This window comes from Parasteatoda tepidariorum, chromosome 2 (genome assembly GCF_982258835.1).
Source record: "Parasteatoda tepidariorum strain Cologne lab strain chromosome 2, Ptep-v5.0, whole genome shotgun sequence".
NCBI lineage: Eukaryota > Metazoa > Arthropoda > Arachnida > Araneae > Theridiidae > Parasteatoda > Parasteatoda tepidariorum.
The window spans coordinates 64345999-64366582 of NC_141756.1; the positions used below are offsets into that span (position 1 = coordinate 64345999).

A 20584-nucleotide genomic window follows, 5' to 3' on the forward strand; every position below is an offset into this window, starting at 1 on the left:
ATATTCCATTCAAATCAAACAGACATGGAACGGAAACAAATTTCGGTAAACATACATGAACTAAAGATTTTAGTTTTAAAAACAACATAGGAAAAAAAAACTTTTTTTAACCAGGTATTATTGATATTATGTCTTTTTCAGAGTAATTTTTGAACTGAATTGTAGTTAAAGAATATGCATAGGACTTAATATGATGCCGAGGCAAGTTCATTTTAAGAAACGGTAATATTAATAAACAATCAACTAGAGTGCCATTCCCACATCTTTATTTATGATTACCTTTTAAAAAAAACTTAAAAAAAAGCTAAATGATTACTTTTTAAAAAAATTTTAAAAAATCCAGTGACAAGAATAAAATTTAATTACCTAGCTAAGACCAGACCATTCACAATCAAATTTTTAAATGGTGCTTTTCCATGTAAAGCTGTAGATATCACCAAAAGTGTATAAAACCTGAAACAAAGAGTATAGTTGGTTACACACACATTGAAATTATGATACAAATTTTAACAAATCAATTTAAAGCCAAGAACAATCAACTTTGAATAAACATTAATATCCTGCAACTTCTCTATCAATAATATATTAAAAAAGAGGGAAAAAACAGCAAGGTGCAGATCATTTGCAAATGAAGTATTTTTTCTTACTTTACTATTCTTTTAGTCAATTACCTTAATTGGATCCACCTTGAACATTTCGAAAGGCTGAGATTTTAAGAAAAGAAGTAGCAAATATGAGCTTAGAAATAACAACAAAGCCAAATTTGGGAAACAATTTTACAAGATGTTTTGTGTTTAGTTGATTATTTAATAAACCAATACAAACTCTCTTAGTTTTGCCAATTGGTTATGGTTATATATAGAAATTTTTTTTTTTTTTATTTCACCTTCCAAAATCTATAACCCTGGTATTCAGGGAATATTCAAATACTACATTTGCCTTCATTCTTAAGTCAAATTTCTTTCTTAATTTCTTAGAAATTTCTACATAGACAAAATTCTAAAAATATTTTTGGAGTGAATCAATGGGTTTTTGCCCATAAATGTTTGAAAATAGTATGTATTATTTTTTAACTTATAGTAAATTTTGTTAATAAAATCATAATAACAAAAAAAACTGTTTCTTCATTATTTAGAAATTAATAGTTTTTAAATTCAAAATAAAAATTACTGAGTTTAAAATTATTTAAAGTGATTACTAAAGAAAAAAGGCACTATTTTAAAAAGTACTTTTTACTTGAGGCACAATTCTTTAATGCAGTCGCATTACTCATTTAAGTGCTTACACAAGAAAAAAGAGCAAAAAAATACATCAAATTCTGAAAACTAAAATTTTTAATTAGACTAAGAGAAAATGGAGAAACTCAGTAGAGTTGGAAGCTATGGCAGCATTTAAGAAACACAAATGTACCATAATTGGAAAATTGTACTAAATTTAACTATATTTTAGACAGAACTTGCATAGTTTTGTTTTAAATTGACTGCTTGTGCACTTTTTTTATCGATTTACCACATTAACCTGACAACTTTCCGGTTTTGATTTAGATTTTTCATTTATTCTCCGTGATGAAACCACAGAGCTAAAACTTTAAAAGAATACAAACAGCAATGAAAATAGAAATATTCATATATATTACCAGCCTCTAGTTTGATCAACTCCTTCTGCAATAAAATCTGCAGGGAAAATGTCATTAAATTCTTTAGCATTTTCAAAAGGGTAGTGAACTTGAGCGTATGGCATACTACCGCTTTCAAACCAGCAATCAAAAACCTCTGTTACTCGTTTTAAAACTCCCTTTCCACGAGAAGATGGAATGGTCAGCTGATCAACACTAAAAATATAACACAAGGATTTTTAAATACATCAATATAAATTTTAAAACTAAATGCACCTCAAAAGCAAAGGTACTTACTGTTCTCTATGAAGATCAGTAACTTTAGTGTTGGTGAGTTGCTCAAGTTCTTCAATAGACCCTACACACACTATCTACCAAAGACAAGATGAAATATTTCACATTTTAATACGCTAATTCAACATATTATGAATTTGAAAGTTTCATTAATGGTACATAAAACATAGTTAAGCAGTTTTTTAAAAAAGTAAAGAAATTAAATGAAAAACTAAAATTACCCATCAAAATCAATCTAACTATTTCCTTTTTTTAAAGCAAAATAAAATTGCTTTTCAATTTTAGCAATGCAATAGTGCAATTTTAATTCATTAGTTACTTTAACTGATGGTGTGATGAAATTTTCCATCAAAAGTTTAAACAATTTTAAGGATAATAATTTCTGCTGAAAATATCAAAAAAAAATATTCTTTGTATATTTTTTCCCTTCTTTTTTTCTGCAATTTTAATCCATTTATGTGCAACTAATTATCCAATCCAGACAATTATTGCACATAATTATTAAATTCTCTAATTATAAGCAGGAAAATATATTTTTTAAAAAACTAATTTTGGATCTTTAAGATTCAAAAATTTTTGAATTAAAAGTGTTAAATTCCATAAAAATTGCTATTTATCAGGTACAGTCAGGTCATAGGGAGAGACCATTAAACCAAAAGAACCTGCTTAGAGAAGCAGAGATCAGCCTGTGCTTACTGAAGTAATGAAAAAGAATTGCAAACTTTTCCCTCACTAAGTGGTCACACTTATCCCAGAAGCAATGATAAAAGGATGGTTACCAAGTAGCATTCAATCCATGCAGTCTGATTACAAAGATATGCTTTTCGTTGATTTCCTTACCTTTTTTTTAATTCTAGCATTATAAAAAATGACATTTTTTTAATTCAAACAGGCGTTTGATTTTTTTTTAAGTCAAATATTTCTGATTACAAAACCTAAAAATTCTGCATAAACTATTTTTAAATCAAGCAATCCACTGGGGAAGCATTAATAAATGTGCATAAAGTAAAAACATTAAGACAAGCAAATTTACAGCCGCATAAACAGTTAACCATATGCCTTATAATACTTCCAGTATACATAAAGGTTGTTCAGTAATTTAAGCCTGTTTAATGCCGCTTTAAAATTTTGACAAAATTTAATTACAACCTGAAAATAAAAAAGAAATATTTTATGAAAAAGAATTATACTGATTTTAATATTTCTTTTCCTTTGGGTATGTTTTATACACTATTTATTTCACATTATAACAAGCTTAAACTATCTACAATAAAAAATTAGTCAAATTGAAATCTTTAGAATGATAAATTCTATGTATGATTTGTTATTGATAATTATGCTTGGGATCTACAAAAAAGTAAAATGATTGAATATGGGTATAGTAAGTGTACAATTCTGGCGTGTAGTGGATCTTTATCATGGTACCTTTTTTCAATACATTGATGCAAAATATATAATAAATAACATTAATTCAAATACAGACTATAAAATATATATACACATACTAATCCAAATACACACATACACCCACTTATTTTCAATCCAAAATTAACTCTTTGACATGACCATTCAACTTTCTCACCCATAAATCATTCCTCTGTTGAGAGGAAATTAATTATTCAATTAATATAATTATTAACCTAGTAGATGGTTAAGTAGAGACAAAAAACTCTGAAATAAAAGAACTACTAATTGAAATTACATAAATAAGTCTACTTACAAATAAGTGACATTACTCTAAGTGACATTTTAATAAATTTAGGAGAGAATAGAAAACAGCAAGAGTTTGCTTACAAAAGGCATCTTTCTGTCATTTTATATTGATGCAAAATAAAATTTAGTTCTATAAATACAGCCAAGCAAGACATAAGTTTTTAAATGAAATCTATAAACTTCACACTTTTATAGTTTGTTGATACTTTCTTTCACAAAGCTGATTGAATACGCTAAGCAAGTAATTAACAGTAAAAACTTACTTCTTCTCCATCATCACTGACCCATAAAGGAATTGGTGTTCCCCAATATCTGTTTCTAGAAACTGCCCAATCACGAGCATCTCTTAACCAGTTGGCAAATCTTTTTTCTTTGACAAAATCTGGAACCCTATGATATATGCAACATTAAAATTTGTTTATCGTTAAGATCATGTTAATTAAGTTAGATTATTATAATTTTTTGATCAAAGAATTACAAAACTTTAATTGCTATTTGTTATATACATTAGGGTGATTTTTATGAATACGAGGAAGAATAAAATCAATTCGTAAAACAAATAAGTGGCTATTCTAAATATTTGTTCAAAATTTATCTTCAAATATGTATAAGATCAAACCATGAAAGCAAAAATTTGTAATTGCTTTGTAAATACAAAAATTTGTAATTGCTTTGCAAATATATTTACTGGAATTTTGATGAACAAATGTTTTTAAAATCAAGTTTTTGTGAAATATTGAATGAGGGTTAATTTTAAAATATGATGTTACATAACAAGGGTCATTACATTACATAAAAATGAGGATAATGATGTTTTTGAATAATGAGTTTCTTGCGTAGTTCAAAAACAAATACATATTTTTGAACCTAACAAGCAAACTTTCATTTCTCAATAATGTTATTTAAGTCAGCAACAAATGATCAAGTTTTGCAAGAATTTTGCAACATTAATATAAAATACAATTACATTATTAAAATACAAATATTAAAATGGTACCATACCAGTATGTTTCCTTGTTTGCTTTCAATAAAGTTTCAGTCATATGCTCTACTCTAATGAACCAAGATGGTACTGCACGATAAATGAGAGGAGTATCAGATCTCCAACAAAATGGGTAGCTGTGTTTTGTAGTAGACTGGTGGACCAACCTCCCCTTGCTCTTTAAGTACTTTACGATATTTTTATCAGCATCCTATCATTAAATGCAAAAAATTAACTTTCAAAAGCCCACACATAAAAAACTAAATTATGATAATCGGCTAGATTACAAGAATAGAAGAAAAAGAATCGTCACTTAAAAAAGATTAAAAAAATTTCAATCTTAAGATATAGGTGCAAATATTTAAATAGCTAATTGATATATTTAAGCACATTATTTACGCAATGGTAGAAATCTTCTTCTAACCTGATATAATCTTTAAGACAGGATGAAAAACAAAATTCATTTTGAATATTATATAAGATTAGTTCATAGCTTCTGGAAGTCCTAGCTTCCTAGCACAGGTTGTTCAACTACCAAAGGGGAAGAGCACATCTCGTCTGCAGAAGGCAAAATTATGATGGCGTGTCTTCGGATCAATCTTAGGAATGTTTCCCAGATGGTCGCCAATAGCCCTATGTGCAGCTCCAGCACAACATAAATAAAGTACCTACCTACTTTCCTTGAATGCTCAAAGCAGTAGCCAAATAACAATTTAAGATTAACTTAATTTGTTTAATTTTGCCTACACTTACATAAACTTCTCTGCATAATTGACTTTAAATACTTATATGTAAGTTGTTTCACTTTACGCAGTGATAGACAAAATCATTCTAAATAAAAATCAAATCAATAATAAAATGTTAAATCACAAAATTCGCTACCACTCTGAATAATCGAATAAAAATGTTCCAGGTATAGAATACTTAGAGCAGTAGGTGAAAAACAAAATTTATTTTAATTATATATGAGAATAGTTATCTTCAGATTGATAAGTACGAGATTGTCTGGGAAGTAAAAGTGGCTTAAGCACAATACTGACCATGTAGAAACAATCATTTGATCAATCAGAAAATTGTGGAGATTGAATCTCTATAAACCCCAGTCCTATAACAAACTACTAAGGGAATGTTTTGCTCATGAGAATAGTTATAGATCTATACAAAAAACAAAATTTCTTTTGATTCAATTTTATATGCTTTTGAAAAGAACGTAATTTTAACTGATGTTCTGAGCTCAATGTGCTATCAATCAATGAAATGTATTTGAGTTAACAAACTAAGCAGACTAGAGAGATATAGCTTTAAGAAAAATGATTTTGAAGTTTTCTGGACATACATTGCGGATTGAGAGAGGCTGCACTAAAAATCCAAAATTTGGTACTTAATGATTTCTAATTTTTCCTACTTATAAATCCCTGGGAAGATTATTTTAATTATTAATTTTTAAGATCCTGCATGTTGCTAATAAAAAAGGCTAACAGTTATAAAATTAAATTTGAGCATTTTATTATATATATTTTATTAGAGAACGAAAATAAAATTTCATTCTCTTTCTCTATTAAAGTAAAAACTGATTCAAAAAGCATCTGTACTCATATGAGACTAACTAAACACAAAATAGAGATTGCAATTAATTTTAAAATATTTTAAATTATCTTTAAATGCAAGATTTCATTCAATAAAGCACTCAAGTATTCATGCTATAAACTAAATACATCAGCTAAACTATTATATTGGATTACCAGTTATTTAACAATAAAACATAATCACCTTAATTTAATATAATTCATTATATATTAAAATTAGAATTTAAACAGTAAATAAAAAGTTACAATAATGTTTGGAAGAAAATTAATTACTTTAACATATTGATCTTTGAAATCTGTCACTGGATCAACAAATTTTCCACTGAAATCTAAAGGGCAGATTATTTCTTGATCTTTGGTAATGATTCCATATTTAAGACATATTCTATAATCATCCTTTAAAATAAATAAATAAATAATTATAAAATCTGTTTTGATACAATAAAAAACATAAATTACTGAAAATTCAATTCATTTGTCATTCAATTAATATACATCTTAGAAAAATGGAAATTTTAAACATACGCAAAAGAGATAGGGTCTTAATAATTTGTGTACTTACAGTCTTAATGGACATAACATTAAAATTAAATTATTATTAAATTATAATTGCATGGTAGCAGACACCAGAGTTGGCAGTTGATTACAGTAATTGATTACAACTGTAATTGATTACAGATAATTACAGCTATGTAATCAATTACTTGTAATCACGATTACAAGTAATCAATTACTTGTAATCGTGATTACAACTTTCAAAAAATTTTGATTACAGTAATCAATTACTTGTAATCACGATTACAAATAATCAATTACTTGTAATCGTGATTATAACTTTCAAAAAATTTTGATTACAGCTGTAATCAAGATTACAATTTTGATTACAGTAATCAATTACTTGTAATCACGATTACAAATAATCAATTACTTGTAATCGTGATTATAACCTTCAAAAAATTTTGATTACAGCTGTAATCATGATTACAATTTTGATTACAGTAATCAATTACTTGTAATCATGATTCCAAGTAATTGCAATTACAAGTAATCACAACAAAAACGATTACGAGTAATTATGATTACAAGTAATCAAAATATATGATTACATGTAATCATGATTACATGTAATTGTGATTACTTGTAATCAAACTATACGATTACAAGTTATTACGATTGTATACTATAGGCAAATTTCTTATGTAAGTATTCATGTGTTTACATATTTTTATGTACATAGAATGTACGCACGAACGAACGTACAATTTGCGATTCCTATACATACAATGTATGCACAAACGTTGTTTGTACACACAATATTCATAATTATATAGTAATATACTTAATGCAATGCGCATATGCTTAGTACATATAATTATGCATTGATGATACATGTACGCATGTATGTTAGTTTGTACAAAAAGGCAATGTTTTGTATCTTTGTATACATAGACACTGTATGTATGAACGTATATGAAAATAATGTTTATGTGTTTGCATGCTTTTATGTACTTAAGTACATATATTGTATAAATTTACGATAATAGCACATATATATAATGTACGTATGTATGTAAAATTGTGCGTATTTACGTACAATATGTAAGAATGTTATTTAAAGGTGCAATATATGCACATAGTTGCGTAAATAAAATGCGTACATCGATATATGTGCACGCAAAGTATGTACTTATGTACAACTTACGTATGTACTTGTATAACTACATACTTTGTTAACACTTATGCGTATGTAATGCATGGATGTACAAAAAAATAGTTATATGCACAATGTACGCATGTTCATACAACGTATACATGTACATAATTACAAGTAATGTACAAATACATGCGTACATTTAAATATATGTAATTACAATATACACATACATTGTGCATACATTAAAAAAATTTATATGAGTAAAGTTATTAAAATTTGTTTTAAAATTTATTCTAAGGTATATGAAACTCGACCTCATATTTTTTAGAAAGCAAACGATAATTTTATTTTGAATTTCTAAATATTAATTCCACACATAAAATTTACCGTTTTTCTTACCATTTAAAAAATTTCTATGAATCATGCATTATGTTATAAAAAAAAATAAATCTGTATTGTCAAACATTTCATGAAAATACCTGAAAATAATTTTTTATTCCGAGAATTTCAAAATGATATAGAACAATTAAAGCTGAAAACTAAATTTAAATATCGTTTGATTTTGTCATTTAACTTGCTTGAGTCATTAAAAGTTAACTTACATGCATTTTATTTATTGCATTGTACACATATTTAGACATAAATGTAATGTACATATGTATACGTGTAATGTATGTACGCATGTACAATGTATGTACATACATTTATGTATTGTACATACATATATAGTACATATGGATATGCATACATGGAACATACGTGTATTGTACATGTGTGGATACATTCATTGGACATATATACATTGCACCATATGCATAGATAGGGATAGCATGCATGTACACATGTAAAATTTGCTCGAAAGAATTATGCCCAATATATTTATGCACATATGTACTGTATATGTACACACATATGTACATTATATGAACATTATATGTTCATTTCATCATATGTACATTATATGAATATACATCTGTACGCTATATGTATATACATCTGTATAATATATGCATCTCAAATGTATGTATGTACGTTATGCATGTCGAATGTATGTATATATGAATATATGTAAAATATAAATGCGCCAAATGTACGTACAATCGTACACAAATGTATTATGCATATTTGGATACATACATTGAGCATGAACATATTATGTATATGTACATAAATACACTGGACATGCATATCATGTACATGTATACATACATATATTGTACATCCTACAGATATACCTATATTGTGCATGCATACATATATTATACTGTTCATAAATAAATTGCACATGCATGCATGGGACATACATTGTACAGACAATGTATGTTTGTACAAACACAAGTACTTGTTTATACAAGCGCACATGAAAACATAGATATACATTTTACATACACAAATATTTAAATAAAATGCATATATTCATTGTGTATAAATGTACATGTCTACATTGTTTGCACATACATACGTAATTATTATCTATATACATACGTACATATATTTTATACCTACAATGTAAGTGTATGTACATGTGTGTGAAACTAAAATGTCCGAACATATGCACTAGATAAAATCTTATGTACATACATTTTAGTTACATTCATTTGTACGTATACAAATACGTACAAAATGCAGTACATGTTAATACGTGCAAAATGTATCATTATAAAATACATTCTACTATCTACTGTAAAATATAATCATTTATAAGAATACAATAATCGTGTATTTAGATTACATGTAATCATGATTACATGTAATCATATATTTTGATTACTTGTAATCATAATTACTCGTAATCGTTTTTGCTGTGATTACTTGTAATTGCAATTACTTGGAATCATGATTACAAGTAATTGATTACTGTAATCAAAATTGCAATCATGATTACAGCTGTAATCAAAATTTTTTGAAAGTTGTAATCATGATTACAAGTAATTGATTACTGTAATCGACTATGTAATCATGATTACAGCTGTAATCAAACTTTGTAATCACGATTACAAGTAATTGATTACTGTAATCAATATTGTAATCATGATTACAGCTGTAATCAAAATTTTTGAAAATTGTAATCATGATTACAAGTAATTGATTACTGTAATCAAAAAATTTAATCAATTACATTTTTGGCCAACTCTGGCAGACACGGGATGGATAGAAAATTTATCCAATACAGAAAAAAACCTGAATTTCTCAGACTAATTTTTCAATTAACCTAATTTTTGTAACAGATGGTATAAATTTCATTACTAATTTTTCAGTTCTGTTTCATTCGTGTACAGAAAATATACTAAAAGTAATTTACTTGTTATTAAAATAAAATTTAAGCAATTTTCTTTAAGAAAAAATATATTTTTTAAAAAATTAATTGAGAATAAATAAAAAAAATTACTTGCATACATGCAAATACAGTAAAGATATATAGAGAGCAAAAACATTTATTTTTAAAATCATTCGTTTATTTATTTCTGAAGCTATTTAAGATACATTGGGGATAATTGTAAAAGCAGCTTTGTAACTTGCTGATCAAAATTATAAGTTATCATAAACATTTGTGAGAAAATATTGTTTTCTAATTGAAGACTCGTTCCTTCAATAGCACAATAATACCAATCTTTGTGGGGGGAAACATTGGGCTTTCGCATGCCTGGAACACAAAAAGTAAGTTTCTTTTTCTGATTTTAGCTTATTCGAACAAAATTTCCTTCAAGATTGATAAAATCCCTGACTTTTACCTGATTTCTAGTTCTGTGGCTGCAAGCATGCTACTGGGCATACATTAAGTTAATTTAATAATATTAACCTACTGGCGATATAGCAAATGAATAGAATTGGGAGAATGTTTCTCTCCAATACACTATTTCTCTACCTAATTACGAAGAAAAACCAGCTTTGCTATGGGGAGAAGACTGCAGTTAAAAATTATAATTTTTTATCGACAATTTATCTATACCAACTAGTACCTTAGCTTAAGTTTTATAATAGATACTTAAATTTACCTTTTGAGAACAAACTTAAAATAACAACAATCACTACATTTACACAAAATTAAAAATTTTGTGTACAAAAAATTAAATAATATGCTTTATACATCACTAAACATAAAATTTAATAACAAAACTTTTGTCAATATGATAACTGACTGAAAATTAAAATAGTTTCTGTCTATAAAATAATATACTCACTTCTCCAAAATATGGAGCTTGATGTACAACACCAGTACCACTTTCTTCAGTTACATAAGTATCACAAACAACTCTAAATGCTCCTTTTGCTTTTAACTAAACCAAAAAAAAAAAAAAAAATTAAGGTCTTAAAGTTGTGTAAATATTCAAATGTCAATTATTCAGTATAAATATATGTTATTACATATTGACACACTTCCAACTACATTAAACAAAATATCAACAAATGAAAAGATTCACCAGATAAATATATTTGCTAACTTAACATTTTTTAAGTGAAATAAATACATAATACAGGCATGAAAGCGGACAAAAATAAAAAAAAAGCTGAACTTTTAGAGTACAGAAACTAGAGGGAGGAGGAGTAAATATGTGATATCTATGTAATATTGTGATATCAACAAGATATATAAAAACATAACTTCTAACTCTGCAGTGATATTTATATTTTATACTAAACGTGGAAGAAGCATTTAATCAATGAAATTTAAATTTTTCTTGAATATAATTTTAAACGTCTTTGATCACTGCTATATTAAAGCAATATATAAGGCCTGATAATCATCATTTTAAATTAATTGCCAGTCAAACATTTTAAATTAAAACAGTCACTAACTTTCACCTCAATATCTTCTGAATGATAGTTACTAACAGTTTTAGTCACTTTGCCTTTTTTCTTTCACCTATTAAACCTTCAAAATTCAAATTTCAAAAACTTTTTTAGCAGCATCTATCGTGTGAACTTAATGTTCATCTATTAAATTGACTTCCATCGTTAAAATATATTCATCTTATGATGCACCATGTAAAAAAAGGGCACAAGTAAAAGAAAAACAAATATGTGCAAGGATAAACGCAAGAACGGCCAAAAATAAGAACTAACGGAGTCGAGAACTATAATGTATAGATATGCAAATTCAATATGTGTCGCACCAAGGAAGAACACCCTGGATTAAATATCGGCGGCTTAAACAAAACTGTTTAGAACTCAGCAACCAAGCACCTTATCCTTTTTGCTCAACAGTGGAAGTTGCAATTGTCAAGACAACGGTACACTTGTCTGTAATAATTAGACCTCCTTCAAAAGAATTGTGTTTTTGGTACACTGTTGGAAATTCATAAAATTTTGAGAAAAAAGTGGATTCCCACATTTTTGCAGAAGTCTTTCATCCCTGATATTTTTACTATTTAAGCAGATAATTTTTGTTAACTTAAATACAGTAAATTTAATTGAATATATACATCATGATTAAGAATTCCCTCCACCCACTAACCAAAAATCTAAAGGATCTAAAAACTAAAAATTCAAAACTAAAAAAAATTTGAAATTAGCCAAAACATGCTTGTTTAATTTTATAAGACATTAGAGCTAAATGATAACTAAAAACAAAAGTGAATAATTTGTTCTGCAAATTATCATATATAATTTAATTTATTAAGGGATAATTGAGTTTGAAGTATTTAATCAAGAGAATGCTTACATGTTTGAAATATGGAAATAAGGGATCATATGTATTTCCTTCCAAGGTTCTTCCTTTAAACCTGCATTAAAAAAATTAAAAAATATATAAGTTTACATATGCACTGATTGAAATGCAAGATCAATATTTAACATCTGATAAAGTCGACTCTTGATATAACCACACTTGTCATCCAGGAAAAATGTAATGCTATAATGTGAGGTCATTACAATACAGTAAATACAGTAAAATACAGTAAATATTTAATTATAGTTAAAAATTACAAAATTAACTTTTAACAAAGCAATGCTTTACCTAAATATTAATTAAGTAACTAACAGAATAATTGATAAAAACATAACTTTATTATGCTAACATATGCACCAAAGTATTCTTCTCAATAATATTCTATAGATGTAAAATGCATTAAAAATGATATGCAAGTTAGAGGCAGTCTTTTTCAATAAAATGATATATTTCTAAATAACTGTGAAGAACACGTCGTTTTAATTTAAAAATAAACTAAGAAAAACTTACATTTTACGAAAAGAGTGAATTAAATTTTTAAACAAATAGAATTTATGTTTTGAGATTTTGATAAGAAATGCCAATGTACACAGATCCTGAGTGCCCCTTTACAACTAATGAATGCACACAGACACACTGCCTATTTTTTAAAATGAGAGTATAAAATGCACGTTTGGTTAATAATGTGAATCTTTAATAGACTAACTTTTTGAACACAGATCATGACCAACTGGGATAAAAATTTAGGGTGTCTTGCCAATCTTAATTCATTCAAAGGGAATTCAAGATGTTTCAGATTTAATGTGCGTAACAACAAAATAAATAATGGTTTAAATAATTTCTTGAAGCATTTAAATCCTTTTACTAAATTACCATCAGTATATTGAAATAAGCAATTCAGCACAGCTATTCTAATGGGTGTTAAAATAACACAGCGCCAATGGAATTGCAAATGGATGCTAATGGAATCGCACATGGATGCTAAACAGAGCAACATGAAAATAGCAGATATTGTAAAAATAATACGAAACAGTCATATAGTAACCCATACATGATGCTTATCCTTTATTTTACAGTTGGAACAACATGTATAACGGATAATCCAGTGTAAGCATGCTAAGTAAAGCATTATATGCAAAAATTTATTTAAAATTTTAGCAGAAAAATTTTTCAAAATAAAAATGCTTTAATTAATAAAAAAATTAATAAAATTGATAGTCAATCTTAAATCTTTTTAACACATGTTGAAGCAATCAATTTAATGAAAGTATTAAGTACTTTAAACATTTTAGGTAAATGTACAGAAAATTTGGACCTTTCCTAGAAAAGGGAAAGAGAACTGGTTTATTTATATTACAGGATGATAAATTGAATTGTGCAATGTGGAACAAATGTTGCTTATACTACTACAACAGTTTTTATTTAAGCATTAAAAAAATATATTTCGAATTATGCTTTAAGCAACACATGTCACCGAACTGCTTAATCTTAGGAACTAGAACAGCTATGAAATACATCTGAAAATAACAAAAGCATTCCAAATTATAATTCTTTGAATTATTTAAAACGCATAAAACTCTCTTTTTTCCAAAAAATTACTTTAAAATAACAAGAAAATTTTTTTAACCCCTTAACTGCCGCGGGCGTATATATACGTCTCGGCCAGACGATGCGTTAACTGCCGCAGGCGTATATATACGCTTTTCCGAAGTACGATGCTTTGCATTGCTCTGCTATAAATAGAACTACACCCCCTACTTCAGAATGCAGTAAAATGGCCTTGAAAGTATTTACTTTGCGAATGTATTACTAATTTCGGAGGAGGGGGAATGGGAAAAGGATGTTATGGAAAAGTGATATCGTATTAATCGCTTGTATTTATTTGAGTAAGGTCGGGTTTATTCTTTTTTCGCTTTTGTTTCCCGTATGTATTTGGCGCTTTTTATTCTTTCCATCAACGTCTTCAAAGAAAAATTCATCGCGAAAATGTGCTGTTTGTTCAAGAAAAAAAATTTGTCGTGAATCCCACTATTAGTGCGATGAATGTGTCCAACCATGTTTCAGGATTTATCATACAACAGCTAAGTTTTAACATGTTTTATATTGAATTTTTATTATTTAATTTAAATTTTGTATTTTCTTTCCTTCCTTTTTCTTGTCTTGTAAAATTAAACTGTTTTTAAATTGCAAAGCCTGCATCCTTTCCCCCACCAAAACACCGTGTAAGAAAGTGCACTTGAGCGAAAAACGGTGGCACTGGGGAGTGAATCACGTTAATTTTGCTCGGCAGTTAAGGGGTTAAATAAATACCTATTTAGCTTAACTTAATTTAAAAAATCATGAAAAATAAGAATTTTAAATACTGAATGTCATATTATGCAACATAATTTATTTTCAATTATTAAATCTTTCATTTGTAATGTTATAATACAATTGTTTCTATAAATACATAATTAATCCTCATGATGATAACAAATCATAGATTATAACTGTATTCTTTTCGTATTTCAAATTTGATTTTTTTTAAACTTCATTTAACCCTTGAAAAGAAAAGAAAAAAACTAAGACAATACACACTAACCTCTCAAGAATTGTATAGTCCTCAGGCTTTTTATATAAAGCTTCCAGTCTTGCTTCCATCATTATATACAGTTTACCAGTGGCATTGTCTACAACAAAACAGTAACATAGAAAATTGAATTGCAAATAATAATGATCATAAATAAAAACAAATATTTTTAAAAGTTACTTATGGGACAATCACCCACCATTCATGAGAACTCCTTCTGACTGAAAGTCTTGTTTGTCATGTCAATTGAAAATCAGGACAGTTGAGGAAATAATACGACTCTCGCAACTCAAACCAATGGAAAAAAAATTATCCAAACACCCCCATTTAAAGTGACTATCACTTATCTTCATAATTACAGTAACAGTCATCCTGTAAGTTTGGTGTCTGGGGGAGTACTTGTGATTGCTGGAGAGTATGTTAGTTCTAAAAATTTAAAATTACGACCCAAGGGACTCCAAAGAAAAAACTTTTAACAAAAGATCCTAATTTATTTTTTTTTAATCAAAGCTTTTAATTAAAAATTTAATTTTATTTCCGTAAGTTATAGTAAATTTCATTCAATACAATACTATATAAAAATAAAATGGAATTAAGAAAAATTTTCCAAATATATTTTCAATACTTTAAAACTCTCCTATATTGCAAGCAAGATTTTTAAGTATACTTCAATAACTGAACCAACTTAAAAATTTCCTCTGAACAAACAAATTTAAATTTTTAAATTTTTGCAGATTCATAACAGTTACACTTATATGCTGCATTTTATATAAGATTACACCAAATTTTATATGCTGCATTTGCAATAAGATTACACCATATTTTTAACTTAGGTTAACTAGATATACAAAATTATTTTTCAATAAGATTCTGAATAGATCATTAATTTCAAACAAAAATACAAAATATCAAAGTAATCAACAAAAAAATATCGATTAAAAAAATCCTGCTTTAAAAAAATCTTTATTTAAAAAAAAAAAAAATGAATAAATAAGCAATTTATAAAATGTTGAGATCTAATAAATGAAAAGCTGAAAACTAAAAATATTTAAGCTTTAAAAAAGGTTTCTTACAATTATACTTAACAAAATATTTGCTATACACACATAAATTAAATATTAAATCGAAAGATCTGAACACTTTTCTTCAATATTTTGCTTAACGACTTTTTAAGAAAAACTTTAAAAAAAAGACATAGCATTATTGACAATATAATAAGTGTGATGCAATAAAAAAAATTAGCAAAAAGAATACTTAAACATTTTTTTTGTGGAAAAAATTAGAAACTGTATATAACGTACGGATATAATACAAGAAAATTTTTAAAAAAATTATAATAATAATAATAAATAAATAAATAAGAAACATTAAGTACTTAAACATTTTATGTCAAAAAGTACAACTAAAATTACATAAGTTTATGATGCTTTACAGATATATAAAATGCTCCTGCATATGCAATTTATAAATTGCCTCGAAAAAATAATCTAACAAAAAAAGGGGAATTGTGAAAAGACATGGAAAATGAATAATAACAAAAAACAAATAGCTGAAATATTGCATATTTAAAATAAGAGTTAAATTAAGCAAAAGATACATTGATAGTAATTATTTATGTGCTTGATTTGCAAACACACATTTTAACTGTGACATTATAAATCAATTTTATTCGCTTAATTATTTTTCAACCTTTTTAAAATCCTAGAAATATTAACAATAGGCAACAAAACAAACAACTCAATCCATTACATAATATTTGACAAGCTGTATAAACAAATCAAAAGCCAGTTCTTTTGGAAAAACAGCTTTAGACAGAAAAATATAAATGGGTGTAGGAATACTGCATGACTATTGAAGCACTAAAAATGAAAATAAATGTTTATCACCTTTAAGCTTGACATAATCTAGGTCTGGGTGTACACAGACAGACAGATTACTAGGAAGAGTCCATGGCGTAGTAGTCCAGGCAATAATAGAAACATCAGGACTTTTATCAAGTGGGAAATTGACTATCACTATAAAATAAATTGCTATAAATAACAGCATTCATAGCTTTTAAAAAATATAAATACCATTATAGTGAAGATTTTTAATCAATTCTTTTATTGAAGGGCATAACACATGCAATACTTCTCTAACATAGAAAAGTTATTAAAAATGCTTCAATAAATGAATAATTAATTGTTCAAATTACAGGATACACTAATTTCTTGCAGAATAACGTAATAAAAACTGAGTATGATGAGCAGAGAAACATGAAGGTCACAAAATGGAATTTTATGTGTGCAAAAATTAGAGAGTAAAAAACAATAAAGTATTATTCTTGCCTTAAGAAGTTTATTTTCATGATTAATAATAATTCATATATAGTTCAATAATAATTTTAAATCATTTTTATATTATTAAAATATTTTTAAAAAAATGATAATTACTAAGAAATAAAATAAGATCACAAAGAAGTAAAGAAAATAAATTGCAGAAAACCCTTCCTCCTTAAAAAAAAGTTATGTATGTATGAATGCATGCATGTATGTGTGTATGTACGTGCGTGCATGTGTGCAAATTGCATACATCTTACTACACCAGATAACTCTCACTAAAGGTTAGGTCAGTCCGATGCTTCTGAATTTAGATTTTAACAACTCATAACTGATACAAAAGATAAAAAAACAACTCAAACTTTTCCTCACGGTGAACCTCTTTTACTAGATTTGAAATTCATAAAGTAATGGGAACTAATGCCCTTCTTAAATGAATAACACGTTTTCAGTAGAGCAATATTACATTTTAATTTCTATAACTAGTATTAAGCACTAATTTTAAGCAATTTTAATTGTAGTTGTATAGTTAGTGTTTCAAAATAATAAATTGGCTAACGCTATTAGTCTCAAGTAGTATTTGCTGAAATTTTATTTGTCATGCAAGACTTTGAATAAAATTATCTTGCACAAAAGATGTAAATGTAACAAAAAAGCATCTGAAATATATAGAAAAAAATTAATAAATCTATTAAAAAGTCACCAATACAGCTTTTTTTTTCATGCAAACGCATACAAATCAATCGATTACTTTTCATTTTTATATATTTGAGTCTAAAACAATGCAGTCCAAAATATTTCAAAAATTAGAATAAATCACATTTCCTTTTTATTTTGGTTGTATACATTTATAATATATGGTGTGCCCTTTTTAACCTTATACATAGATATAACTTTTTTATACTTGCCATGTTATTCTGGTAAACATATAATAAAAGTCTAAATGATGGGTTAACTCTTTCAGCTATGAATAGCGTGGAAAATAAATAAAATCTTACCAGCGGGGTCAACGACTTCTTTGTAATTCTGACCAGATTCAAAGTTGGACAAAGGAGTACTGCAAGCAGTTGAAAATGGCATTACCTATCAAACAGAATGGGGAAACCAATGAAAAAAATACACATAATAATTATGTAATTTGTTACTAATGCAGAGGAAACATTTATTTAGAGAATGTATCTTTTTATGCAAGAAACCTTTTATTGAGAACAGTTACAGGGTTCCCACTCTATGATGAGATTGAAATTCAAGGACTTTCCAGGACTTTTCAAGGACCTCAACAAAATTTTCAAGGACCCTAATCTAAGACCAATTTTAAAAATTATTCTCTTCTATTTTACTAGAAGCAACAATGCTTGTTGTGGCAATAATTAATTTCAAATATAATACCTAATGCTTTGCCTATATAGAGAGAAGAGAGTATATGTATTATGGACTAAAATTTATATTTTTTTAAAAACAACCTTACTGGTTTTACATATTAATTCACAAAATCATTTTCAGCACAATCTATAACTAATGGTAATGAGGTGTTAATGGTGAAATCCTTTAATTCTGTGTATTTCCATGTGAAGGCTGCATGAAAGACAGAGCTAAATCTTAGGTATTCCATATTCCATGACTATTCCATAACCCCCTCCTCTCCTCTATTAAACATCGTTTCTGAAATTATTCATCCATAATTTACACAACCTTCTCTAAATGTTATGCAGCAACAATTCTTTCTGAAAATAAAAATTAGAAGGAACATATCCCATTTTCACCATGTTCAAAAGCATTATTTGTTATGTGTAATCCACAACTGCCAATGAATATGACCTGGTGGGAATATTTTTCTTTTAATTCACACTGAAGCTTCTAATAGAATTTCAAATTGACATAGGGTCCATCCATGGATAATTGAAGTATTTTAGAGAGCTTTTAGCCATCATCCATGCATTTGTAAAAAGAGGACAAAATATTTTCTGCAGTTCCATGACCCATAAATTGGGAGGTAAGATACTTAGTGCAAACTTTATTATCAATTCCTTACCATAATGTCCATCTGCTTAGATTGAAGAGACTGATTTAACATCTCATCAAAGAGTACAGTGCAGCAATCAACATTCTTCAGCTCATTTATAAGTATTTATAAGTATAGTGCCAATCTAAAGGAGCCCAAATAGGCTCACTTTGTGGCACTACAAAAAAATTGTCTCGCTATACAGCTATCAGCTAACATTTTGGAGAACAATTCACTAATCCCTTCACAGGAGTTACATGAATAATTACTAGTGATGCACTTCAGACTCCAGAGAATTTCAGCATCAAGCACATTCCTTTTGACCAGATAAGGAGACAATAAGAAGACTTCGGCCACTAAAGTTTCTGTTTCACTTGGGGCACACGATGTTGAAGGAGTATTTACACCAGATGAATTAGATGTTGATGTCTTTGGAAAAAGAGAACTCAAGGCATGAGACTGCTTTTTTGTTTTACCTTTCCTTCATGTGTGATTTCAGAGCAGATTCTTCCATTTTTGCGATATCGATCTCCTTCATGCATAATCGGCACTTGGCTCTGAACTTCTTTTCGGGCATCGATAAAATCCATTCCTTATAAGCTTGATTATCCATCTATTGGGGATTAAAATAGCACTTCCCAGGCATAACTAGTCTAAACTACATAACACAAATACGAAGCCGTGCCTTTGCGAATACGCTTTACAATAAAGTTTTGAAATGACGCAAACGTAAGGACAAGTGCGGATGGTAAAACGGAAAATTTATTGAAAACTACAAGGTACATATTGTTACGAAATTCAAGAGTATTCCAGTTTCGATAAGAAAAAAGAAGATCTAAGCATATGCGACAGAAGATGAAGTGGAGTCTCGCCCCGGACGCATTGATTGTCTGCTGTGCTCCGCGTGCTTCGCAGACACCAAGACGCTATGCCCGGTTAGAAACGGTGGCGTTAAAAACCACGTGAGAGAGCTCGGGAACAAAACAGAAAGAACGAGAAAGTTCCGCGGGTGTTTTATAAAAAGGGCCGTCGGCAGTTTTGGACAAATTCAAGGACCTATCAAGTTTTTCAAGGACCTAAGACGGTTTTCAAGCACTTTCAAGGACCGAAATTTAGCAACAAAAAAAATTCAAGGACTTTCAAGGACTCTCAAGGACCGTGGGAACCCTGAGTTATGATATA

General features: G+C 27.8%; 1 protein-coding gene across 4 annotated transcripts in view; it reads right to left on the reverse strand.

Annotated features, from left to right (window-relative positions):
• IleRS (Isoleucyl-tRNA synthetase) overlaps positions 1-20584 on the reverse strand; it is a 51358-nt gene that overhangs the window by 17348 nt on the left and 13426 nt on the right. For all 4 annotated transcript variants that reach the window (XM_087157433.1, XM_087157435.1, XM_087157432.1 and 1 more), the window contains exons 6-16: positions 18399-18483; positions 16969-17097; positions 15095-15182; positions 12508-12568; positions 11027-11122; positions 6464-6586; positions 4625-4815; positions 3886-4012; positions 1913-1986; positions 1637-1831; positions 367-453 (exon numbers count right to left, since the gene is read on the reverse strand). In XM_087157433.1, coding sequence (XP_087013559.1) covers positions 367-453; positions 1637-1831; positions 1913-1986; positions 3886-4012; positions 4625-4815; positions 6464-6586; positions 11027-11122; positions 12508-12568; positions 15095-15182; positions 16969-17097; positions 18399-18483 — 1256 coding nt within the window. The remainder of the gene's footprint in view (positions 1-366; positions 454-1636; positions 1832-1912; positions 1987-3885; positions 4013-4624; positions 4816-6463; positions 6587-11026; positions 11123-12507; positions 12569-15094; positions 15183-16968; positions 17098-18398; positions 18484-20584) is intronic.